Source organism: Sorex araneus, chromosome 5, assembly GCF_027595985.1.
Source record: "Sorex araneus isolate mSorAra2 chromosome 5, mSorAra2.pri, whole genome shotgun sequence".
Taxonomy (NCBI): Eukaryota; Metazoa; Chordata; class Mammalia; order Eulipotyphla; family Soricidae; genus Sorex; species Sorex araneus.
In genome coordinates, this window is record NC_073306.1 from 197,706,958 (window position 1) to 197,734,622 (window position 27,665).

At 37.8% G+C, this 27,665-nt stretch overlaps 1 protein-coding gene across 1 annotated transcript; it reads left to right on the forward strand.

Annotated features, from left to right (window-relative positions):
- The first annotated feature begins 3,885 nt into the window (after nt 1-3,885).
- EREG (epiregulin) lies at nt 3,886-20,549 on the forward strand. Its single transcript, XM_055140018.1, has 5 exons — nt 3,886-4,069; nt 15,223-15,309; nt 16,552-16,675; nt 17,799-17,948; nt 20,468-20,549. The coding sequence occupies exons 1-5, from the start codon at nt 3,886-3,888 to the stop codon at nt 20,547-20,549; spliced, it is 627 nt and encodes a 208-aa protein (XP_054995993.1).
- The last annotated feature ends 7,116 nt before the right edge of the window (nt 20,550-27,665 follow it).

Sequence of the window (27,665 nt, forward strand, 5' to 3'; positions counted from 1 at the left end):
GAGTTTATTCAGATGATAATATCTCAGGCTCAGAGGCATCAGTTACAAAGAGAATAAATTCCTCCCCACCTACCAATACCACACAGTTGACTATTACAGTCTGACCCCATTTTCCCCAGTGCCTTCCCATCCTCTCCTTTTCAAGCACAAAGTACGACACTGTATTTGATGAAATAAGGTATTAATGAGGACTAGTGAATTCTTCCTGTTCCGCCTTGCAATATCTGACAGCATCACTGTGCGGAATGAAGAACCAACAGGACATTGTCAGTTGACACTCCATCCCTTCGAATGATTTATGCTGCCTGTTTAGACACTCCATATTCAATTTGTAACTTAGAATTTCTCCAATTCTAGCTTACAAAATTCATGATCCCTACCAGTGCTTTAGAAAAACTGACACCCAATGCCAGGATCACCTTCCTTGATTACATTTGTTCGTTTACAAAAGAGTAGCTTAGTGAGAAATCATTTACTGCTTCTTTTCTTGACATATTTAGAATGTAGATTTAGGAATCCATAATCCTACATCTACCTTACATGGCATTTATTCATTTGTTCAACTTACATTCATTTATTCAATATATATTCAACAATATTCAACTGAGGAATATTGAGTTAAGTATACATCTACCACGTACTGCCAACTTAAGAATCAGTGTTTACACATAGTAACTTTTTTTAAGGAGTGTTAATTCTGGGGTAAGCACTTTTTCTTCCTACAAGTTAGATATTTATCATCCTTATTTTATAGATGCGGAACTTTGTGACTTTGGACTCTGGACTCAATGGGATCGAAAGCAGAGCCCAGCAAGCTACTGAGAGTATCCCGCCCTCACCGGGCAGAGCCTGGCAAGCTACCATGGAATATTTGATATGCCAAAAACAGTAAAGATAGGTCTCATTCCCCTGACCCTGAAAGAGCCTCTAGTCGTTGGGAAAGACGAGTAAGGAGAGGCTGCTAAAATCTCAGGACTTGGAGGAATAGAGATGTTACTGGTGCCCGCTCGAGTAAATCGACGAACAATGGGATGACAGTGATACAGTGATTTTACATATGGGCTGGAGCACAACAGGTAGGGCCTTTGCCTTGTACGAGGCCGAACAGGATTTGATTCGTTTGTCCCACCTGCAAGGTAAAGCCTGGCAAGCTACCCGTGGAGTATTCAATATGCCAAAAACAGTAAGAACAAATCTCACAATGAAGACGTTACTGGTGCCCACTCAAGCAAATTGATGAACAACGGAACAACAGTGCTATTTTACACATAAGGAAAGTAAGCAAGATTGAGTTAACTTGTTCAAGGATTCATATACAGGGGATGTAAACCCAGGGCCCCTGATCTTAACCACTTACAGAAAACTGAAGTATTTGTTTCTAGAGTGTGAATTCAGGACACCACTTGGGATAAGAGGTCAAAAGAAGAGAAAGGGAATAATAAAAAGAAAACAATAAAAAAAAGTAGGAGGGTAAGTAGTTTTCAGCATGCTTCAGATTCCATTTTCTATTCAAATACGCTTCGCTTCGGCACCACTAAAACTGACTCACTGTTCTTCCCTACAAGGGAAAAGAATAAAAATGCCTTTGATGTATTTGCATAGATCTGACTATAAAACTTACAAGGAAGACAAGTTGAACAACACAAGATCCTTTCATCAGTGTGAAATAAGAGATCTAGAAGGGGAAGATGAAATAATAAAAAGTGTGAAAGATGAGAAGAGGAAGACATCCCAGAGAGCTCAAGAACTCCAGGTCTTGGAGGAGAATCACTAAAACGAGTAGGATTTGGCTAGTTCTGGGAAACAATGTTCATGCCTCCAAACAGAGTGCCCCAGCAGCACAAACAGAGAAGTGGAAAATAAGCGAAGGATACCGCGTGAGGTAGAGATAAAGGGAAGGCTCTGCAAGGTTCCCTAAGCAGGCTTTGAGAGGATAATGCAAAGTTTATATGGAAGTCAGATTCAAAGCAGCAGACTGAGATGGAGGGCTAGTGTGTGTGTGTGTGTGTGTGTGTGTGTGTGTGTGTGTGTGTGTGTGTGTGTGTGTGTGTCAGTGTGTATGTGTGTGTCAGTGTGTATGTGTGTGTGTGTGTGTGTGTGTGTGTGTGTCCGCGCTTGCATATAAACACCTGTATCACATTCAAAGCCAAGTGGGCTGCAAAAGAAAAGTTCAGGGCCAGCCTTGAGCGCTGACAAACCTCAAGGCCACACACCCCCTCAAAAGCATGTACTGGGAACGCTGGCCTGGGCCAGAGGGAGGACTCATTCAATCCACTCATGCCTGTCACCCTGAGTAAGGAAAACCACCCACCATCCCGCAGGTAACCCCAGAGAAACCGATCCACCCGGTCCCAGGTCCGCGGGAGCCGAGAGGGAGATGGAAAAGTTTGGGGAGTAGTCCCTGGCAAGCCAGAAGCACATTTTTTCATTCCTCATCCAGTCTCAGGTGTTCAGAGAGGGAGGATGACATCCGGACAATCCTCCGGCCACTCCTCCCCGGGGCCGATTATGAAACTCTGGGCACTTTGTACCTCACCCGCTAGTGAGTCCTCGGCCTCAGGCCCCTCCCCAGACGTCTCTCTTTTTAAATTTATAAAGGTCGCACCGAGGGGCAGGAGCGCTCACTTGCCAAGCCAGTCGGGTTTCGGAGAGACTCGGTCCCGCCGGGCAGGTGCGCTCCGTCCCGCCGCCGCCGCCCGCCGCTCGCGCCGCCCGCACACGCTCCCGGACCCGGAGGATGGAGCCGCGCCGCGCCCGCCGGGTCCCCGCGCTGCTGCTGTGCCTGGGTGAGTCCCCGCCGCTGCCCCTCGCTGCCGTGGGCATCCGGCGGCCCAGAGCCAGCTCGCGGCCAGGCGGGAGTGCGCGCCGCGGAGTCGCCGTCCGAGCATCGGGCTTTCCTTCCAGCCGGGAGCCGAGAGGGGAGGGAGCGAAGGGGATGCACAGAGGGTAAAGGGGGCGTCCGCCTTTCATTGATAGATTAAGAAACTGTTGGCAGAAACATTATGCACATTTGTAGTCTAGTTTCGCATTAGGTCAAAGAAAGGGAAGGAAGGGAGGGAGGAAGAAGGAAGGAAGGAAGGAAGGAAGGAAGGAAGGAAGGAAGGAAGGAAGGAAGGAAGGAAGGAAGGAAGGAAGGAAGGAAGGAAGGGAGGGAGGGAGGAAAGAAGGGAGAAAGGGAGGAAGGGATGGAGAAAGAGAAAGAAAGAAAGAAAGAAAGAAAGAAAGAAAGAAAGAAAGAAAGAAAGAAAGAAAGAAAGAAAGAAAGAAAGAAAGGGAAGAGGAAAGAAAAAGAGAAAGAGAAAGACAGGAAAGGAAGAAGAAAGAAAGAAAGAAAGAAAGAAAGAAAGAAAGAAAGAAAGAAAGAAAGAAAGAAAGAAAGAAAGAAAGAAAGAAAGAAAGAAAGAAAGAAGGAGAGAGAGAGAGAGAGAAAGAAAGATAGGAAGAAAGGAAGGAAGGAGGAAAAGAAAGAAAGGGCAGGCCTTTTCTTCTTCATTTGAGCCAGCTCCAGAAATCCAAACACCAGGGAAGCACTGTGGGCATTTCAGATTTCTTTCCCTAGCGGGGTAGGGAAAGTGGGCGAGGGGCGGGGAGCAACACTAGCGAATCACAGACCGTCGGGAAAGGCGTGCTTTTTCCCCTCTCTTGCTCTCGGGGTTTGAGATCAGACTCTATCAAGCTTTACGCGGAGGCAGCTTCGCCCCTCCAGCGTCGCTTTGCAACTCTACAGTGTGTTTTGACGGCGACTGACTTCCTCTAGAAGACTCGGAGTACGTTCTTGTAGATTTGGGGGCGAGGGAAGGTGGGGGAGGAGACACATTCTGTAACTTTACTCGTTTGAACTCAAATGTTACATTCTGTTACATTCTGTAACTTACCCTAACTCAAATGCGAGAACTCTTTGGCCCCGTAGACGACAATTTCAATAAGGAAATAAAAGCTGTCAGTTTCACCTCCTTACCTTCTTCCTTTACCTGCAGTGAGGTTGATTCCAATAGCCAAACGACTTTACCTGCACAGGACGAGACAGTTAAATTATTTCGACACACTTTTTATCTAGGAGTTGGAGGACGTAATGAAATGCATACTCTGCATAGTTGGAACTTTGTTATTTGAGTTGCAAACGAGGTGCAAATGAGGTACCTGGAGGTGCAAACACAAGGATCCTTTGTGCGTCTGCCCTGGGGTCAAGGGTCTCACACAATCTGTGGTCCCTATCCAAATTAGGTTTATACTGAATTGTTAGAAGATGGGCAATAAAGATAGATTTTGCGACCTTTTTTTTTTGAAGTCTCTGTGAAAAGAATTAAGTTGGAATTGTGACCGGATGTCCGCTGAGAGTTAGAAATGAACCTTGAAGTCAGAATGGCTCAAGGCTTCCTCCACCCCCACCCCCACCCCTCAGGTTGTTGCTGAACAATGCAGCGTCTGTTCTGGCCACTCACTGAATATTCTAATTCGAGAGCGCAGGGCCTATGAATAACCTGGTTTCTACCCACCTGCTATGTGTGTTGTGTGTTTTTGTTGTCATGAAAGTGCTTAACTCCTTTATTGCATTACTTAATTATAGTTCACCTATTTCATCAGCCGCCAAGCCCATTTCCAAATGAGCTAGGTCAGTTTCTGTTTTCCCAGTTTGTTTAGATATTTCTTTGCCACTAGGAAAGTTCCTGTTTGAATTCCTATATCGCAGGTCTACCCTCTCGCCAGGTATTCAAGTCCAGTACTAAAGCACGTGGGAAAGAAGACAAGGTTATCTGCCATCTCTGAAACTGACTCCCCACCCCAAGCAAAAGCTTACCTAGAAAAGCCTTTCCCAAACATCTTTCAAAAGGAGTCCCTTATTTTAGATTTTAGGCAAAATGTTATTGATTTATTTTGAGGATTCTAAAGCATTTGTAACTGTGAAAAATAATAGATGCCTTCAGTTTCATTAACTATCTCCAACATGTGCAGATTTCAATGGCGACAGATGTACTTGTTTGGTTCCTTTTAAAATTAATAAGTATGGATGCTCTTGCTTTTCTATGGGACTATTTGCTCCTTAAAACAATGCCTGTATTATACAGGTCTGATTAACCAGACAAATGAATATACATACATTCAGACTCTGTGAAGTCAAACACCTAGCAAGGACTTAGTGGCAGGGTCTTTCTAGAATAAAGAGTAAGGAATCTGAGTCTCCGTGAGCATGATCAGAACACAGGATTCATGTGAGAAGTTACAGAACTCTCTCAGGACTGCCTCAAGTCTTAGAATCTATAGGGGCATAGAGAATTGTGTCTTTATGTTGCCACTCAAAATCATGCATAAAAAACATCTGTTTTCCAAAGGTGTCCTGAAGGTCTGTACATGTTCTACTTTTAAGTCAATAGTTTTCTAGTTTTAAGTCAATAGAATTCCCCAGAAATGGGCTTTGTTATAGCCATTGAAGATGATGCCTTGATTGAGGCCCTTATGGCTATATTTATTTCTAAATGTTTTTTTTTAAAGAAATCAAGAAGGATACCCGCATCTATAAGGGATCACACTGGAATCTCTAACATGTTTTTATTAACAGTGAGTCCATAGACATCCTTCCTGGCTTAAAAAGGGGGCTAGTTACATTGGGTTTGGATGTCCTCTGTCCCTGTTTCATTCAGGATTCGTCCATTTCCTGGTTAGTGTCACTGAAAAGATGTCAAGTCTGGAATCCTCTTCATCCTCTTCAAAGAGATTGTAAATGAAGGGTGGTTTCCTCAGACTGTCAGTTTAAAGTCTGAATATAGGCCTATGCAAATGGTCTGATTAATAGGGCTCTAAGTGCTGTGTGGAACATTCCATCTGAAAGACTAAGGGTAGGTCCTCAAGGCTCTAATGGAAGAGATCCTGGGAAGGAGGAGGAGGAGCACCCAGAAAGCCATGGCCTTGGTATGACAATTTGGGAACCTTTGTAAAAATGAGGTAATGTCATAGACCCAGTGTCCTCTGGTAATGCAGTTTGTGCAAGACTAGGTGTCTAGTTACAGGGCAAATAAAGATTCAGTGACATTCTAGGGTAAGGTAATGATTTAATTAACTGAGATACTATTTATAATACTCAAGATGATTTGGTAATTGTGGTGGGGCATGATAACCCTTAGTTTCCTAAGTCAATATCTTGCATTTTAAGTCAGAGTTTTGCAAATGAGTTACATAAAAATCCTCTTGACAATCCTCCATTAAAGAAAAACTTCTTTCTCTGACTCTCTCCTCCCTCACCCCCTTCTCTTTCTCTCACACACATTTATTTATGTTAAAAGTCATAGTTTTAAATTAAGAGACAAATACAATGTGCAGAACACAGGTTTCACAGAGTAGAATAAATGAAGCAAAATAAAAAGAAAACAGTGGTGTTGACCACAAAACTGATGGTATGTTTTCTGAAAAAAAAAAAAAAAAACAACAGAAAGAAAGAAAAAAAATTAAATACTTGTCTCAGAATATCAAGTAGAAATCTGAAATATTTCTCATTAATATTTAAGTGGAGGATTTGATCCATGAATAATTTAAAAAGGAGAGTGTTGATTTATTGATTTAATGTAGGCCTAGGAGAAAAGAGATGCAAATGAGTACTACCATTAATCCATCTCATTAGAAAAATATTATACAGATGTGAACTACTCGAATTTTAACAGAGAGAAAAGAGAGAAATCTATGTTTGAATCTGACCTCCATATTTTGCCTATTTAGCCTTGACAAAGTTCATTAAGTTTTTCTGTCAAACAGAAGTGGTAAGGCATTGTTCCACAGTCCTTCCAAATTTGTAGAAATCGGGGCTGGAGCGATAGCACAGCCGGTAGGGCGTTTGCCTTGCATGCGGCTGACCCGGGTTCGATTCCTAGCATCCCATATGGTCCCCTGAGCACTGTCAGGAGTAATTCCTGAGTGCAGAGCCAGGAGTAACCCCTGTGCTATCACCAGGTGGGATCCAAAAAGCAAAAAAAAAAAAAAAAACCTAAACAAACCAAAGTTGTAGAAATCAAATTTATTAATGTGTGTAAATATGCCCTGTAAATACAAAGATGTACTAAGAAAAAAAAAAAACAACTTAAATGACCAGAGAGCCAGAACTGGAGACAAGTCTGGAGGGCTTTCATGGATCTGGATCGAATAGATTTTTAAGAAAATAACAGGGTCACATTGGAATTTTTAATTTAATACTTTCAGAAAAATTTATTTTTCTTTGAGTGTCTTTTCTCATCTGAAAAATGGAAATCATAATGACAGTTTTATTGGGTTACTAGTATACGAGTTTAGTATGATATTAGAAAACAATAAACGGAACTTTTAACATTTGGATTGCTAGCCATCTCAACATGAAATCAAGTAATCAATATTTATAGTAACTCTTTATAGTAACTCTCTATTTGCCCGGAAAGGCATTACTTTCCCATCTTTATGCGTAAGAACTCAAACTTAAAAAGAAATGAGTTATTCAATATATTCTTCATGTGGGATATGTCATACCTTCCTCTGTTGATGCTCACTACTCATTCTTTTCCTTTGGTTCACTCTTCTACTCATCCTTTTAAGAAAGACAGGCTTGTTTGATAACCTTCTCCACTTCTCACACTCCCTGAAACAAATATTCAACTTGTCCCTCCTACCCTTTGGTCATCCTTCAATCCTGTGCTTTTTACATCACAGTTAGTGCGTATCTAGCCCTTTCTCTTCATACTGGTGCCGTACTTGTTCATCATTTGCAGTGTGACAGACTAATATGAAACACTTCATGTGAGTTAGGTGAATGATTCGAATGGTCCTTTAGAGTTATCACCATTTTGCCTTGATTCTACAAGCTATTCTTTGAAACTGTACTACAGAGACAAAGGATTTTGAGATGAAGCAATAGTTATTGGAAATTCAAAAATTATTTCGATAAAGCCCAGAAATTTTGCCATCCTGTGATCTGGTCTAGATTCACTGATGATACGCCTAACAAAACTTATCTGCACTACTGCACTGTGTTTGAGTGAGTGAGAGCGACAGAAACACAGAGTGAGACAGAGCAGTGATATGAACGGGGAATAGATAAAAGAGAAAAAAAGATGGGTTTAGACATGAAAAGAATCATGTCTCATTTCCACTTTCCATTCCTACTGCTCTCCATTCCTGGCTCTCTATTTCTAGGTTTTCAGGGGTAAGGAAGGACACTAGACTGCAGGGGAATAGAATTAGTGTCAGAACTTGAACTGGACTCCAGTTGTAGAGTTTATGGATCCCAGTTTGTGGATCTAATACATACTTTTCAGCTTTGGGTCTATTACATTATAGACAAGATAATATTTTGCTTTAGGCTGCCTTACAGATTGCAGATCAGTAAGCAGCAAGCCTGATCTCTACCCATTATATGTCAGTAGCATCCTTTCCCTGCACTCCTGAGATGTAAGAAATATGTCTCCAGACATTACCAAATACCCCTCTCGGCCAAATTTCTTTGGACAGAGAAACACTAGCCTAGCATATTTCCATTGCTCTAATGCACTGGCAGTTATAATTCACAATTTAAATAATCACTGCTTATTAAATTAAAATTAATATTAATGGTAAGCTAGATACAAATATGAAAAGCAACACCAGCAATTTTTAGCATTTTAGCGCCTTTTGCCCTAAGTAATGATGAATCATATTTGTGATGGAGTCACCGATACTTTCAATCTCTGAATTGCGCCGACTTTTGGCCTCCTTTTGGAGCTGTTCTCTTGGCTCCACAACACTAAATTTCCTTTTATCCCTTCAGTTTCTTTGGTCATTTTGATCTTCTCTTAGAACCTAGTTCTCACAGTTCTATTATTTTCCATTCTCTCCCCCTTGGAACATGTTCGTGGTTCCCACGCCTTTAAAGATCTTATTTCCTCGTATGTCTTTCAAGGAACCTCCATGAACTCCAGTCTTATTCTTTTCCTCCAGACTGTGTTCCCAAGGGCCTCAGATATAGATGATACATTACCAGCTCAAATTCCTCTGCTCAATAGGTCCTCCCTTCAGAGAGGCAAATGCCACCACAAACCTGCTGTCCTGCCTGTTTTTTACTCATTGTCACCACCCTCGTGCTATTTTCTGACCTGAAACTTGGCATCACCTCTGAATTCTCTCTTTTTCTTCTCCACCCGCAGCTGTTGAGCCCCAGTTAACTCTGAGGACTGAAACTATGTCTCTTGCCTTAATTTTCATTTTCAGCATTTTGTCTGATGTCATGGTATATGGAAATCTCATGAGGTATTGATCGACCTTGTAGAAAGTGTGGTACATAGTTAGAGAGAGTAAGTGTGAACTATCTGCTCTCCTACTTCTATCCCATTTATGAATAAAAACTAAATTTTGCAGCACAGGCATGTATTTTCCCCTCGACGTTGAAGCTTGCAATGTTAACTCAGACTGGTCTTCATAAAGCAAAAAGTCTGCCGAGCAGCTTTCAATATGCTGGTTCATTGTAATGAAAAATGATTGGCTTTGAGGTTTAAGAGAATTACTTTTAAAATAATTTGTTATTGTTTTATTATTGTTTTAATTTATTCAGCTTGGTTTTGATTGTGGGGGCTTCCCAGCAGTGAGGATTCTAGATTTCCAAGATGGAACCTAGGGCCCTGCCTAACCAAGGCACGTATGTGCTCTAATCTTTGAGCTGTTTCTTCAGTCCAACTTTGAGGCTTTTATAAGTACTAGTTAAACACTCATTTTCTTCTTTTTTTTATTCCAGTGCTCACTAAAATTCTATTCTTTGGCAATTAAAAAAAAAAGCCCTTTGCAGCCTCTTACTGTAGCAACCTCTCATTTTGATCACATTTTATCCCAAATAGTTGCAGTTGGTTTTCTGTTTACATTTACATTTAGTGAAGCTTAGCCATAAGGTTAGCATTGAAAACACATAAGAAGAGAATGATTACTGAAGTCAAGGCTTGCTTTCTCCCTCCATTTTATTCCCTCCGAAGTGTTGCTAAAATGTATAGAAAGTTGTTCTTTTCATATCGATGCAATCAAGACTTTGCAGTTATTTTAACCAAGGAGAGGGTAGACTTTACCTGAGGGTGGTGATATTTGGGGGACAAAAAGGCATATTGGTATTGGCAAAGGCATATTCAGTCCTTCATGATATACAAGACTTAACAAGCCTACTGTGTTACACGCAAATCCTACAATTACAGAGTGCCCTGGAAGCAGGTAGAAAACTAACAGTCCATGAATAGAAAGGCATGTGACCACAGCAAAAGTGTGAACAAAGTGGATTTTGCTACCTGTTTGGGCTGGGCGAATGTTATGATTCATTATGAGTTTCTTGCTCTGATCTACAATACTTTGTTCTAAATTGCAATTCTTAATTCAAATTCTAAAGCACTTTAGCAATTCTAAAGTATTTATGAACACTCAAGTGCTTTGCTTTTACCCTGTACCCTAACCACATGAGCAGCTTGGTTGCTTCTCAGAGTCACTTTATCCCTGAGCATATAATTGATTCTGTGGAATTTGCTTTTGTGAATTGGGCTGACAGAAAACAAATAAATCCCAGCCTCTGTCTTTTGAGCCCCTCCATAGAACCACGAAGAAACCAGGCCAACAGAACCGGGTGGTGCAGACGAAAGGCCATAGTCTACATCTGACATGGCTGCTGGCTGCGCGGATGTACCTTGGCACGCACATCTTAATGCTCCAGGGCCCACGGTTTTCGCGCGGTCCCCCTCTCCCCCTCTGAAAGACAGGACGCAACCTCTCCCACGAGGTACCCAGGATTGTCAGGGTGTAGGCTCAGCCTGACTCACGGAGTGGAGGTGATTTGTATCCTGTGAGTCACTAGCACCACTTCCTGCTGGCACCCTTGCGATTTCGCTGAAACGCAATCTCTGAGGTAAAAGTAGAGAGATGAATAGGTTAGCTTCAGACTCCTAAATGCAGCAGGAATTTGACAGAAATAATCATCTCTGAAAGGAGCTATGTTTTGAGATATTATTAAAATAGTGGCTCCAGGGTCAGTTTTGGGTTTACATATCATCTCACTCATAAGCAACGTGGACAGAATTTCTTTGTGTCTTAGTTATGTTGGATTCATTTTCCAGTAAACTGACACCAGTAAATATCTTTAATATCATGGTGAATTATTTTCCCTTGGTGCTTAGGGGCTAGTGCTCAGTGAGCCCTATGCAGTTGCAGGGATTAAAACAGATGTCAGTTCCAGAGAGACAATACACTCCTGCCTGAGTTATTTTCTTTCTTCTAGGGAGTGTGGGGGGATACCCAGTGATACTCAGGGCTTACTTTTGTCTCTGTGCTCAGAGATCACTCCAAGGTATGCCCTAAAATCTATATGTGATGTTAAGGATCAGACTGAAGTTGGCTGCATGCAAGGCAAGTGCCTGTACAATTTTATTTTCCTAACATCATTAATAGCTTAGATTATTTGTAATCGAATCAGAGAGATTGGTATGTCCAGATACTAAAGCCATGAAAAACTGAAAGATTAAGGAAAAATATGGATAAAATTTCCCCCATATGACTTTAAGGAATGGTGATTCATAAGACTGATAAGGGAATAGGTGTCCAGTTCTTCAGGGGTGGGCCTTTAAAAAACTTTTTAGATTGCTTCTGTCTATTCCTCAACTACCATTCTTGAGGACCTGGCTCAAAAGTGAATTTGAGAAAGCTCTATATAAAAGCAGAGTTGTGTAGATGGACATGTACAAAATAAAAACCTATTTTTATATTTTGCTAACTACATCCATCCCTAATGAAACTGCAATTTAAACACTTTGATTTGAGTAAAGCTTTGAAAATCACTTACTCTTTCATGGGTAAAATACCCGGATGTTGGATTAACATAGCAAGTCTCACAGAAACCGTCCTGAGCGATGGACTATGTCCAAGGGAGCGTCACAGGTTAGGAGAGCCGGGTTTTTGTGGAGGCACACCCTGCACTGAACATTCTTTAATTCACAAAGACAAATATTTCAACTATGGCCTGACCAACTGGAATTGAATTTCCAACAGTGGTAAAACTAACAACTGCTAAAAACTTAAAAAAAAATACGAAGAAGCTACATCCCCAAATAATTAGTTTCTATAAGAGTTGTAGATTGCAATTATAAGCAATTCCAGAAGGAAACGCTAGTGTCTGATTTCCACAAAGGATAGAAAGGAGCTTCGAATATGCATTTGCGTGCTGAACCTGGCTAGCCAACTTCCTGAGAGAATTGCTTGTGACACCAAAGTTTTTCCAGTTGAAGAAACACGGAGGAAGGGAGAGTCAAGGATGTAGAAACACATCTATTTGTGTTGTTCAATTTGTGTTGAGTAGACAATATTAGTTAAAATGTTTGATTCTTCAGTAGTGAAAATATATAGCAAGAGTATATTAAGAAGTAGAACAAACTCATCTGGGATGAGAATCCTTCTTCATAAAAAAGTATTTTGTTTTTCTTTTGTGGATGGGGGGCACACCCACCAATGCTCAGGGCTTACTCCTGGTTCTGCATGCAGGAATTACTTTTGGCAGTGCTCACTCACCATATGGGCTGTTGGGGATTGAACCTGGGTTGATTGCATGCAAGGCAAATATACCCACTGTACTATTGATAAAAAGCTCTCAGGACAGATACCTTTCCCCATCTCTGTTCAACTGATAGTGAAATACAAGCTATAGCTATTTTTGTCATTTATGGAACTTTTAAAAATAAGAGTATTTTAAACAACATTTATACTTGTAAAAGAAGTGTGGAGTGGGGGAGAAATAGTTCTAAACTTTTCGAGAAGTATTTTTATTGAAAAATTATGAAATTTTATGACAAAAGATAGATTCCTACACCTTATCTCCTATAGTTACCAGAAATTGATGTTAGATAATATAATCACATTGAGATTTTTGGAGGCTAGTAACTGCTTGATAGTTTATTATATGTGTTACATTTGAAACTAGATAAAATTATAAACTATGTTATGTGAAATTAAGTTTTTGCAACTAGAGAAATACAATTTAATAAGTTCACACCTTCTCTGACTTAGTTCAAGTAAGCTAAAAAGCCTTTTAAACATACATGATTAAATCATCCTTTAAATTACAGATACATTACTTGTTACAGACGATAGAGGGCACTGCTCACACATGCTGTCAAACTAGATGTCTGATGTTGAATATCTAGAATGTTTCACAGGAGTCACATGAAGTTATGGACCTTGACTGAAATTCAATATTACAATAAAATATCAATTCATTGAATTCACCCTGAAATTCTGTAAGATAGAGAAAGTTGAGATCTATAGGGCAAGTGGTTTGTCCAAGAGCACTCAGCACAATTTTCCCCCCAGAATTGCCTTTTCAGCATTAATTTTTGCCTCTGCTATGGGATTAAATGCTGAGCTTCAGTGACATTTAGTTCATCTAGACTGATGCCCATTGCACTCTACTATTACTGTCTCTTTTCAAATTCTTTTGATGAGTCGTTGACGACATTGCTATGTGCACTTGGGAAATTTATCTCAAGTCTTTTATGTCTCATTTTCTCCCCGCGTAAATCTAAAAGGATCATAGTAGTGTCTTTCTCAAAAAGCCACTGAGAGAATTTGCTCAAGCCTCGATTTGCTCAAGCAGGCACCAGTAACGTCTCCATTTTGAGATTTGTTGTTACTGTTTTTGGCATATCGAATACGCCATGGGGAGCTTGCCGGGTTCTGCCATGAGAATTAAATGAAATAATACACATGGAGAGGAGACAATGACTGCTTAGAGTATGTGTTCTGGGACTGTTACCTGCTGCCAGCCACTACCATCACCACAACCACCAACATCACTACTACCTCCACCTCCATTAGTGTTTATTATATGTTACTCATCTAGACAGGAAAGAGTGGTTGTAGTACAAATATCTGGTTTCTAAACAAAAGAGGCTAAGCTCTCATCAGTAAATATATGTGCCATTAAAAGGATTCTTCTATGTGGTATATATAATATATACGCACACACAATGGAAAACTATGCAGCTTCAAGCAATGATGAAATCATGCAATTTGCTGCAATATGGGTAGTACGAAAAGATATCATGTTGAGTGAAGTAAGTGAAAAGAAGAAAGACAAACACAGGCTGATCTCATTTATCTGTGGGATATAGAATTCTGGATAAGAAAATATATTGCAGTAAAAAGGGAATGCCTAGATCATCTCTGACCCCAGTGTCCAGAGAGAAAGACAAAAAGAGAAGGATAAAAAAAATCAAAGGGGAAGAAGAGAATAAGAAGTTACAGATGATACCTCGGGACTTCAGTATACTGATGATATGAATGAGGGGTATAGCCATATGCCCAAAACATAGAGTCAACAATACTGAAAACATGAGATCTAAGTGACAACCACTGAAACTTTCTAATGTGGAGGGAGGACTGGGATGGGGAGGGAATCTGGGAATACTTGGTGAAGGGAAGTTTGACGCTAGTAGAGGAAGTGGTGTTGAACTATTGTATGCCTAAATTTTTACTATCAGTAATTTTGTAAATTGTAAATGGCCTTTTAACAAATAAAAGGATTCTTCTTATGGTTTCTATGCAATTCAGAAACTACTTGAGTTTGTTGGTGCCTGTTTTCCAACATTTGTCTTTTCAAATGCTTGCTGGGCTGACAAAATGAATCCAAAGGCTCAGCACGTATGTTATTTCCCATATTATATAAGATTTATTCTGACTTTGCTTAGATAACCTCTATCAATTATATGTTCATGTGCGATACAATTAATGAGTAACTTAGGCACTTAAATTATTAAATTGGCAATGACTAAAACTTATATTGAGAGTCTTATTTAATGTTCCATAAATGAAATCTAATTTTTATTGGAAGCCTGCTTCTGTGGTATATTCCGCATTGGAGCATTGCTCTCCATGCACAGTGGAGTAAAATAGTGGGGATGCTGTAATTTTCCAGTTGTTAAGTGTTGTACAAATAGGATTTCAAAATTATTTCTTGAAATTCTACTACTCTGGAACATTTAGAGTAAGTCAATCTGCAACCATGAATGCATGCCAATGTTTTTACCCTCAGACAGAAGAGTTGGGTTTCATTACTTTTTCTTATTGCATGCCTATTTTCATGAATTGTTTACTTTTATGATTTAGATGGATCAAATTCTTGAAATAATTGCAACTCTTTAAATACTGAAATTATGTAAGAATATGATCAATAGTCCACGTCTTGACACACTACTTATATACTTTTCTCTCCTCCACAAATAGGTTTCTACCTTGTGCAAGCAGTCCTTGGTACAACTGTGATTCCTTCATGTATGCCAGGAGAATCTGAAGATAACTGCACAGCTCTAGGTAAGCTCAAACTTGTCAACAAGGAACTGTACACTACTGACATAAATGTAAACTCAAAAACTAGAAATATGTTTCAAGAAAAAAAGAGAGGAGAGGGTGAAAGATGGTGTTCTTTTAGCAAAAAAAATACTTAACCTTTTTATAGTGATATGGAGGTATCACCTGTACTATTGCTCCAGCCCCAGAGTTTAATCAGAAATTATTATGAGGTGCTTGGTACATGTCAAAGGTCATGTAGAGTGGTCCACTGAGTAGGCATTGGTATACAGAGATTAATGATGCATATTTTTACCTCCAAATAACCCCAGAGAATCTGCTTTTTATTGAGTTTAAGCTATTGAGTCAAAAATTTTCCTGATGAACGAGAATATTTCTCACAAAGCTTCCCTTTCTCTTCTATCTTCACTAATGAGTTCTCTGGACCTTTGATCAGCCTCCCCTTTCTACCCCCTATTTTTATTATTTGAACAAGAGTATCCACACAATTCTTTGCAAAATGCAGCAAACAGGAGTAACATAATGCTGCTATTTGTTTCAGAAATACCCTTCACATTTTAGTAACTAAAGTATTTGACAGTAAATTTTGCATATTGATTACAGTACTTTGTTTAACGAGGTCCCTGCTTTCATAGTTTTTGCGTAATCAAGTCCTTCTTAACTCGGACTTACTCTGGTTCACACTTGGGTCTCACTTTTACATTATTGTACAAAGTTAATGCACAAAAAGTTTTCAGTAATCTGAAAAATTAGGGTACACTCACCAAACTTGCCTGAGTGGCTTAAAAATCACTATAGAGCTCTCTATAATTAATGATTTCAATTTGAAATTACTTTGAGAGTAATGATTATCAGATTTATTTTGAGACATAAAAAATTTACATAAATTTTGTTAGACTAAGTAAATAATTGTAGAGAATAATTATTTTTGCATGTGTCTCATGCCTGTTCTTTTCTGGCCTTAAAGTTTGTCTTTTGAGAGTTAAAGTCCCAACTCTTATTTTATTTTGTGTGGTCCACTGGATATTTCCCTTTGGGTCATGTATTTATTGATCTAGAATGTTTGGTTTTTAGATGGTTAAAAAGACATATTCATACTAGAATGATTTCCAGTCTCCGAAATTATCCTCCACTGATTGACACCTGACTTGTTCTGTGACAGTAAGTTATTAGTTACTTGTGTGAAAGGATGTTATGCTTCTAAGAAGGCGGTAGAAAGTATTCAACTTGCTCTTTCCTTCACAGTTCAGACAGAAGATAATCCACGTGTGGCTCAAGTGTCAATAACGAAGTGCAGCCCTGACAGAGATGGTTATTGTTTACATGGACATTGCATCTACCTGGTGGACATGAGTGAAAATCATTGCAGGTAAGATCCCAAATAAATCAAGCTGGGTTTTCTCTCAACTTTTTTTTTAAAAAAAATTTTATTTATTGACTCACCATGAGAACAGTTAAAAAGCTTTCGGGTTTAAGTCTCGGTGATACAAAGATCATACACCCATCCCTTCACCAGTGCACGTTTTCCACTACCAAGAACCCCAGTATCCCCCCATCCCACCCTTCCCTCTGCCTGTGTGGCAGATGATTTCCACTTTACTCTCTCTCCTCTTTGATCACATTCAATTTTCTACAAAAGACCCACCATAATTATTTGAAATTTACCCCCAACAATCAGACCTGCTGAAATAGATAATTTGATTAGATAATTTGATTTCTATTGCTGATTATGAAGAGCATATGATGTCACGGCCATGCGATTTTGGAATTCTGATATTTTAATAATTAGGTCTGGAGGGATTTCTAGCAAAAGCCTCTGGGTTCCAAGATTCCTTTGTGTGCCTCAGGGATCATGGCCATTAAGAAGTTTAATAAGTAGCTGGAGGAGCTGTTCATGGGCAGCTACTAGGGGTCTCATTGGGGTGGGAGAGAGGGATGGTTCTACCGCCCTCTCTCAACTTGTGATCATATGCAGTTACTTCATATTTCCATGGACTGCTGCTTATATGTTCCATTGTCATGTAATAGTATGTACTATTAGAAACATTAATATGAGATAATTTTTGGTACTGGGGACCACTAGGGCAACAATTGGTGGTCTTGAGATTTTGAGGATTGAATTTGGAAACTAGTTCATGAGTGTACGTGCTCCAGCTCTTGGAGCTATCTCCTTAATCCATCAGAGAGTTTCCCCCTTCTTTTTTTTTTTTTTGTGGGCCCATATATGGTGCCAGGGATTAAACTAGGGTCAATTGCATGAAAAGTAGGTGTCTTTACTTTGTACCATCTTTTCAGCTCCAAGACAGTCATTTTTAACCCATTTTTTGATTTAGAGCTTTGTGGCATTACTTGATTAATGCTAGACTAATAATAAAGCTTTAAAATCATTTTTACAAATTTTGTGAATTCATGCATCACAGTATGAGATTTTTATAAAACTAACTTGTAACCAATATTTCTTTTTAAAATCACTGACTTTGTGTTTCCTTTAGGTGTGAAGTAGGTTTCACTGGTGTCCGATGTGAACACTTCATTTTAAGTGTCAAGCAACCCTTGAGCAAAGAATATGTGGCATTGACTGTGATTCTTGTTATCTTGTTTCTTGTTGTAATTGCTGGCTCCATATACTACTTCTGCAGATGGTAAGTCAGTATTTTCCTATATTCTGATTTTTTTACAATTACTAAATTACTATTATACAATACAAACTTATAACTGGGTAATAATAGGATAAGGTACTCTCCATAGGAAAAGAATAGATTCAGCACACATGATATTTACAAAGAATGTTTAGCTGCAAAAATCTGGATTTGACTCTATTTATGTATTTTACTTATTATGTAAGTGATCTTATGACAGCCAAATTTGGAAAATTAATTTCTTCTTCTATAAAAGACAGATAGAAATCCTATTCTTCACTAATAATAAAATTAAAAAATTTCTGAATATGATAATATTATGACTAAACAACAGCCATATGCAGATGTCATACTTAATACTTATATTTGACTTATTGCATCACATTTTTATATTAAAAATATCTTTTGTAAAATAGTAACCAGAGATTGAGGCTATTAAAATTTAAGGCAGGGGCTGGAGCAATAGCACAGCGGGTAGGGCATTTGTCTTGCACGCGGCCGACCCGGGTTCGATTCCCACCATCCCTTATGGTCCCCCGAGCACTGCCAGGAGTAATTCCTGAGTGCATGAGCCAGGAGTAACCCCTGTGCATTGCCGGGTGTGACCCAAAAAGCAAAAAAGAAAATTAATTAAAAAAAATAAAATTTAAGGCAGATGAGTAAGCAATGAATTTTGAAGTAATTACTCTTGCTTATTTTATGAAAATGGTTCATCCAGTGCCAAACAGTTGTCCTCTGCCCTCACCTACAATAAGATGCTGATATATACTGATAGTGCCAGACAGATAGAGGGAGCATGAAATGCTTTAGTAATTGTTTTATATAGGGGGCAGATTTTTAAGTTTACAAGCAGGGTGAAGGGAAATTATGAGTTAGCTAACTAACAGTATTCTTTTAAGAAGCTCCACAAAATTCTTCTTATTTATAACTGCTACAAGTTATTTAGTAGAACTGAGTAAATTTTATTATGTTTTTGGATAAAAGTGTACCTTTAATTTTTAAGGGTCAAATTGTGCTACTTTTGCAAGGTTAAATTTATTTTCTCTTTGTTTGATTGTAAACACTTATCAAATAATAATGCCTTTATAACTAGTGATTACAAACTGGATATTATTAAAACTGGAACACATCTGAAATTTCCTTGGCTGCATATTTTTCTTTATATGAATGGAGTCCTGTAGGAGGAAATTGGCATCTCTAGCATATAGATGATCTGAGACAGAACTTAATCCAAGCATAAGATTTCTAATCAAATCTGTCCATGAAGTTTAAGTGTTCTAAAGCATGAGCATTCTGAAATTTCCTCAAAGCTACATGCCTTATCTCCAAAATAGGTAGAAACTGAGCTCAAAATAGCATGAATGAATTAGTATTTTAAATCATGATAGGTATTTCAGGCTGCATAACCCATTTGTACTATTTCAGGCTGCATAACCAATTTGTACATTGCTTCATCTATAAAATGAAGATGATCATGGTAAATCTGTGGATAAAATAACTTAGAACATTGTCGGCCTCCTAATTAGTATCAGCAAGATATTAGTAATTTAAATTTTTATTAATGTAGTGGGCTGGAGTAATAGCACAGCGGTTGGGCATTCGCCTTTCATGCGGCCGACCTGTGGTCGATTCCTCCGCCCCTCTCGAAGAGCCTGGCAAGCTACTGAGAGTATGGAGCCCGCACGGCAGAGCCTGGCAAGCTACCTGTGGAGTATTGGATATGCCAAATACAGTAACAATAAGTCTCTCAATGAGAGACATTACTGGTGCCCGCTCGAACAAATCGATGAGCAACGGGATGACAGTGACCGTGATTAATGTAATAATGTGATGGGTATAATATAATAACATGGTGTGATATTCAAAAGACTAGTTTCTAAAGGAGAGAGAGAAAGAGAGAGAGAGAGAGAAAGAGAGAGAGAAAGAGTGTAGAATAGAGAAAAGGGAAAGGGGAAAGGGAAAAGAAGATAAAAATAGACTTAAAGGAGTTCACATGCCTCTTGGCATTTTACAATATTCATATATTTGTTTCTTTTATCTTAATTTTTAAATTTTAGTGTAGGTAACACGGTTACCATATTGTTCAGGTGTATGGTGTTGTTAGTCAATGTTATTGTACCCAAAACCATCACCAGAGTGCTCAAGCACTCCAACATGTATTTCTTTCTTTTTTCTTTCTTTTTTTTATAATGTTATTTCTTCTCTTGACATTAAAAAGATTCATCTTTAGAACTAAAGTGGTCTCAAAAAATTCCCTTATTCTTAAAAAAATTTATATAAAATTCTCAACTAAGTCTTATTTATTTTTCATCCTTGGCCACAATGACCTTCAGATATATTTTGTGCTGGTTTAGTCAGAGATATTTATAAGTAAATAAATTGAAGGTGGAGCTTGAATCATCTGTGCCCTTTTTCTAATATATCTAAAACTCTAGGAGAACTGCTATTTCCTTTGTTAACACACTTTGTTTTCATTATTTTTCACTACATTAGTAACAGTTTTCATTTCTGATTATTTCTAGGTACAAACACGGGCACAGCAAAGAATCAAAGAAAGAATACGAAAGGGTGACCTCAGGGGATGTGATGTTGCCACAAGTCTGAATGGTGCCATCAGTTATAGGGACATGAATGCACTGCATGCCTCATTATATTAATATTACTATTTTATTAATATTTATGTTGTCATATGTTAAGTAAATGGTAGTGTATTTTAATATACTGGGAAAGTTTTTATTTTTGTGTTATTTTTGAACAGATTACTTGCTATGTATAATGGACCCAGAATGTTTAATAGAGAAAGAAAATTGTTATTTTTGTAAGAAATCATTTTCTGGGCCAAATGTTTTACTGAAAAGTTCAAGGCTTATATGCCCAATTAACGCCGCACAGTTTGTTTCTCGGGATATGTCAACCAATGAATAGATTTCTGTAAACATAAATATATGATCATATCAGTTGAATAAGGTATATATTTTTCTTCTCCTCACATCAATAATTATTGTTTTATTATGATATTTAATCCAGCATATCATGTATTAAAACAGTAATGCAATGGGAATTGGGGAGAAACAAAGATCCATCGTGTGCTAACCACCCTACATTTGATACAACCAACTGGGAAAGAAGATGCTTTCTTATCTCCAACCTTAGCTATGACCCCGTATTTGGCTATCTGCAATGAGCAGACACCCTTTCGTTCCAGCCTACAACCCCTGCAGATACATGTCAGCCGAGCAGCAATTCTCTTTCAGTGAAACGTACCTAGGAATTAATTTTACGCTATCTTTTATAAACAGTAGGGTTTTATTTTTTAAAAGCTGTACAACATTCTTTAAAAAAAATATTTTAAGTCCAGCATTTGTGCTTATCAGAGAATCTGAAAGAAGTTTGCACCTTAAACCAAAATATGTACTTCTTTCTAAGATGATTTATTTTCATAGGGAAATAAATAAAACAAATTTTTAAAATGAACAGGGATTAGAGTAGTAGTGCAATAGATAGGGTGCTTGCCTTGTACTTGGCCAACCCGGTTCAGTCTTATACGGGCCATATGGTTCCTGAACGTTCCAGGAGCGACCCCTGAGCCCAGTACCAGGACTAAGTCTTGAGCACCACCTGGTTTGCTCCCATTAAAAAAAAAAAAAGAAAGAAAAAAAGAAAAAAACACGTTTTCATATTTACTTTCAATTTGCTAAAGGATTATAAAATTTAACTGTAATCCCAAATGTGATGGACTAAATCACTTAAAAGTATATGACAATTTTTCTCTATTTTGTCTAAATATGAAAATATGATTATCCCTTGTATTATGCTTTTAACTTAAACCAAGACAGTAAGTAATTTATTCTGAAATTTAGAGTTATACATTTAAAATTATTTACTGACACAGGAAGTGGGAAAAATAACAAATCATTGCGTATTTTCCAAAACGCCCACTCATTTTGGAAACGTTTAAAGTTTAGCAACTTAACCATGCTTTCCTGTGGAAGTGAAAATGAAACCAGGACCCTGTTTATTTTTGGGAAGACACTCAAGTTTCTTCCTAGCTTAGAATTATGATCTCAGTGAGTCTATGAAGGCGCTTGGGCAACCGCTCAACAATCACGAGCGCCAGGTCTCACGAAAGATTGTCTCAGTGAATACTAGAACTTTAGTAGAAACTCTCAGGTCCACATACCTGGTTAGTCAGGGTCTGTTCTCTTCCATCATTTGTTTTCCTGACTTATACTGGGACAACAAATAGGAAAATAAGTTATGGCTGACCTCTGAAGTACGAGATATCAGAACTGTCCTTCATGCTTATCCCTCTATTGTATATACCAGTTTTCACTTTATTCTTAAATCCTGAATCTGATACCTTAGTATTAGGACAATCAACAGCCAAGATATACAAACAAAAATATGTATCTATATAAAATTACATATATAAGTATAGAGATATGAGAATTCTACACAAAATATGCATACTTACATGTAAACACTTATACGTGAGCTCAATTAGTCATAGAACAAATTATTTGTTGATCTATTAAGAATGCAGAAAAGATCAAGAGAAAAAATATATCAGTAAGATACAAAAGGCTATTTCAGTTTCCTGTGGAGAATCATTGAAGATAAATGGACTGTGTAAGAACAAATTTTTAAATCCCTTTAAAAGTTTAATTGGTACCTTGTGTATAGGTATACCTACTGTATAGGAATTTTATCCACTTTTAGTGATTTTTATTTCTTCAAGAATTATTGATAACCAAGAAATCATCCGCAAACCACTTATTTTATTTACAAAATGGGAGCAATATATATTGATTTGTGTAAAACATCTTAATTCATTTTGCATGATTAGGTGAAAACAGTTTGGGGTGTTTTCAATCTTTAAAAATGCTTGCAAATTTTCTTTACCTTCTAAAAGTTAAGTTTTTATTACAATTGAATATTAAATAATAAAAAGACATTATCCAGATTGATTTTCATTGGTGAAAATAAGAAAAAAGATCATGGTTTTTGTGAGGATACCCTTTTATGTTGCTCACCATGGTTTGATCTCTGGCACCCCATATGATCTCTTGAGCATATCAAGGCTGATCCATAGGGTAACTGGGTATGGCCCAAAACAAAAAAGTTAATTTGAGAGCTATGTAATATGTTAGACACTCATAATACTATAGAATGCTTTTATAGACATTATTTTTCTCATATCTCTATGCCGAGTAGAAGCAATGGGATAACTGATACAGAGAATTAAGTATGCTTCAATGCAGATTTAATTTTTTATTTTATTAAGAAGGATTATCTAAATTCAGCTGTCATCAAATATCAAATCTACTTTTACACAGCATGTTCTTGATGCTAATATCTTTTTCTGTTACTTTTGAAACTTAGAAAACTCTTGTTAACCCTATAATTTTGCTGCCATGTCCATTTTGTAAACTCTTTTTTTTAAAAAAAAGTGTTTAATTTGTTGCCGAATAATTTATTTCCTATTCCTATTTATATAGTGAAAGGAAGAGTAACAACTTATGTAAACAGTGTTCTTGAATTTACTTTAATGTTTTAACTTAGAATAATTAGAACTACATATCAAACATAATATATTTTATTCAAATTTGAAATTGAATAATATTAATTATAAGCTAGTGTTTTTTCTCTTTGCTTTTTTTGCACTCTGTAATTGCACTTTTTAACCTTAAAGAGCCATTTTGGTATATGATTTATGTTGAGGATTCTATGGAACATAAAGTTGTGTTGTAAGCATTTTAAAGTAACTTATTTGAGAATTTTATAATGGTACTGAATTGTATCAATTTGTTTGTGTTCAATATCAGCTTTGATAATTATGTACCTTAAAATATTGAAGGAGAATTTAGATACTTTGTAAAATTGCTTATTTTTATTTATTTTTGTTGGGAATTGGAAAAACTACAATTAAAAAATAAAAGTGCATAAGCACCATGCATAAAAACTTTGTTGCTATTGATTCTTTATTTCCATATTATATTAAAGGTCTTATAAGTAACAATAGTGCTAAAATGTGTTTAGGTATAAAGACATAATAATTTTACTTTGGGAAGCAATTCTTTTTTTTTTCTCTTTGGATCACATCCAGCAATGCACAGGGGTTACTCCTGGCTCATGCACTCAAGAATTACTCCTGGCAGTGCTCGGGGGACCACATGGGATGCTTGGAATCAAACCTGGGTAGGCCACATGCAAGGCAAACACCCTACCCTCTGTGCTATCACTCTAGCCCCTGGAAAATAATTCTTAAAATGTATTCATGTTTCACAGCAGAAATGCTATCTGCACTTCTGTGTTCTTTGTAGAACTATTTACAGTTGTTAGAATCTGGAAACAACCCAAGTGCCCGAGAACAGATGACTGGTTAAGGAAACTATGGTATATCTACACAATGGAATACGATGCATATGTTAGGAAAAATATAGTTATGAAATTCTCTTATAAATGGATGGACACGAAGAGTATCCTGTTGAGTAAAATGAGTGAGAAGGATAAGAATAGAGAGAATAATTTTACTCTTTTGGGATGTAAAATAACACAATAGAGACTAATACTCAAGGACCTTAGAAACAATAGTCAGGAGGATTGATCCATTGTGGAAGCCTGGTTCAGTGCTAGGGGATAAAGCAGTTGGGATAGGGAAGGTATTACCATGACAATGATAGTCGAAATAGTCACTCTGGATAAGAACTACATGCTGAAAATAGGTTAAGGAACAAACATGATAACCTCTCAGTATCTGTATTGCAAACCATAATGCTCAACAAGAGAGGGAGAGGGAGAGAGAAAGTGTTTGTGTGTGTGTGTATGTGTGTGTGTGTGTGTGTGAGAGAGAGAGAGAGAGAGAGAGAGAGAGAGAGAGAGAGACAGAGACAGAGACAGAGACAGAGAGAGAATGGAGGGAGGGTGTCAGGTGGTGGGAAATGTATACTGGTGTGGAGGGAGGGATGGATGTTGGAACACTGTATGACTGAAACCCAACCATGAAGAGTTTTGTCACTCTGTATCTCATTGTGATTCAAAATAATAGTCACTGTATCATTGCATCACTGTCATCCCGTTGCTCATCAATAATTAATAATAATAATAATAAATTAAATAAAGGGAAAAAGTCTAGGTGATAGTTTTTTGTAAAATAATTTTAAGAGGCCTTTAAAAATTTTTTTCTGAAAAGGGCTATCTAAACGTTTGAAAGTACCCCCTAGCTAGGAACATGTTTCACAATTCTTTCAACATGCCAATCAAGTGGGTTGTCTTTCCTGGGTCTACAGAGAAAAAAGTATTGCTCTCTTAGAACTTCACTCATGATTAGGACTCCTTTGGTATGTGATCCAACAATTTATGGAAGATGGCTTTATCTATTTTTTTCTACATAAATTCATGTCCTATGGTAAGCCCAGGTGGTGGGAAGAAATAACTATAATTATTTTATAAGAAGGTAAAATAATTTTTCATGGATCATAGCAATAGTAGATAGTGAAGCTGGCACTAGAAACAGGGTCTCTAATTTCCAGTTCTTGTGCATTTCTGACCATGTCAGAGGTAATAAAACCATGATGTGGAATAGAATTTCTTGTTAAAATGAACCAACTTCAAGCCCTTGGACTCATGAGATTGACTCATCTCAAACTGTGAGAGCTGAGAGGTTTAAGGAAAATGACTCCTTGCTCTTTTTCATGTGGCATCAGGTTAATACATTTGTAAAACCTGGTTTTCTAACAGCTTTTAGTCTTCATTTGAATCTTGTTTAAAAATGTCTTCCCTCTTCTAGTACTAATATGTAATGCTGTCATATCTCCAGACCTCAATCTAGGAATTTTTTATTTCAATAACCGCTCTCCAATTTATTCCAGGCATTGTTATATCCTTAATCACTTTCAATGATACTCCTGCCTAGAAATTTCCCCCAAGTGCCAGACTTAACATCTAACTACTTAGCATCTCTACTCAGCTATCTATTAGATATTCAAAGGCAACATATTTAATAACTGGTATTGTCCTACCACTCTATTCCTTCTACAATACTCCCCACTTTAATAAAGTTCAATTTCATCTCTTTTGTATCTCAGATAAAAAAAATTGTTATTCTCTGGTAGGTGCTGAAAGCTCAATTTCAATTGAAATCAAAAAGAATTGCTCTGAACTTTTTACAATGACAGAATTGTCATTTTGGAGAAATTACCCAGGTCCAAAAGGCAGAAATATCACAGTTTTCAATGGGAGAAAATTCTAAGTACCAAAGTCAATTTCAATTTCTATTTCTCTGAAAATGGTCACAAAACTTAAATGTGATTAGAACTAGATTACAACATGGATTCCTTAAAGAGAGTTGAGTCTTAAAAAAAAAATAAAATCCTGCCTGATTACTATGAAACTACATGAAACCAAATAGTATATTTAGTTTATTTGAATTTAGAGAAACATTTGGGGAAAGTAGTAGTTCAAGCAGTAGACATGAATGTTTCAGGTCCTGGGTTCAATCCTCAGTATGGTATAGCTCCTCAAGCATCATTAGATATGGAGCTGGGAGCCCTTGAGACATCAACAGTGTCCCTGCAGGAACTTTACATTTCTTGGCATTTGAAGAACAATACAAGACTTGAGAATCAAGCACTTTGATTTTAACAGAACACAAAATGATTCTGCCTTAACCAAATAGAATTATGTAGGGAGAAAACTAGAGATGATAATAGAATTAAATCAAAGTAAAAGAGTAAGGGAAGTCTAGTGATGTAGAGAGCAGTGCACTTCTTTTGGAAGAACACCAATCATTTTTAGTTCTGAAGTACCAGCAAGTGTAAGGAGGCAGAATTGTCTACAAGGGATCGTGGGATCACCTTTTAGCTAGTAAGGCAATGCATTTTTTTGTTGCTGTTGTTGAGATGTTCCCAAGGTTTTATATGTTGAGAGAAAAGCTTCTCTTAAAGGAAAAGATTAACAAAGGAAGAATGAATTCTGAACAAGCAAGCAGGACGCGTACTGTGAGTTCACACAGTGTGGGATGCTGCAACACATGCATTATGTGGTCAATAGCCACCTCCAGTCCTCCTTAGGCCTCGCCAGCAGAGACACCAAGAGAAAGGGGACCAGAGACTGATGGTGGAAATGGGTGACCCAGCAATACCACTTCTGGGAATACAAAAAAGTATAGTAGAAAGGACATCTGCACTTGTATGTTCATTGCAGCACTGTTTCCAATAGCCAGAACCTGGAAAACACCCGAGTTCCCGAGAAAAGATGACTGTTTAAAGAAACTTTGGTACATCTATACAGTAAAATACTATGCAGATCTTAGAAAAGATGAAGTCATGAAATTTACATATAAGTGGATCAACATGGAGAGTATCAAGCTAAGTGACTTGAGTCAGAAAGAGAGGGACAGACATAGAAGGATTGCCCTATTTGTGGAATATAAAATAACAGAATGGGAGACTAACACCCAAGGATAGTAGAGATAAAGAACCAGGAGGATTGCTCCACAGCTTGGAAGCTGGCCTCAACAACAACGACAACAACAACAAAATGCATTGCCTCACTAGATAAGTCAGGGGAAAAGGCAGCTCAGATAGAGAAGGGACCACCAAGCAAAGGATGCTTGGAGAGTCCACTCAGGATAGGAGACATGTGCTGAAAGTAGACTATAGACACAATATGATGGCCACTTAATACCTGTATTGCAAACCACAACACCCAAAAGGAGAG

Coding starts and splice junctions, on each gene's coding strand:
- EREG (XM_055140018.1), top strand. CDS start 3,886: ATGCGAGAACTCTTTGGCCCCGTAGACGACAATTTCAATAAGGAAATA. Junction 4,070..15,222: donor TTATCTAGGAGTTGGAGGAC/GTAATGAAATGC, acceptor CTCCACAAATAG/GTTTCTACCTTGTGCAAGCA. Junction 17,949..20,467: donor ATATACTACTTCTGCAGATG/GTAAGTCAGTAT, acceptor GATTATTTCTAG/GTACAAACACGGGCACAGCA.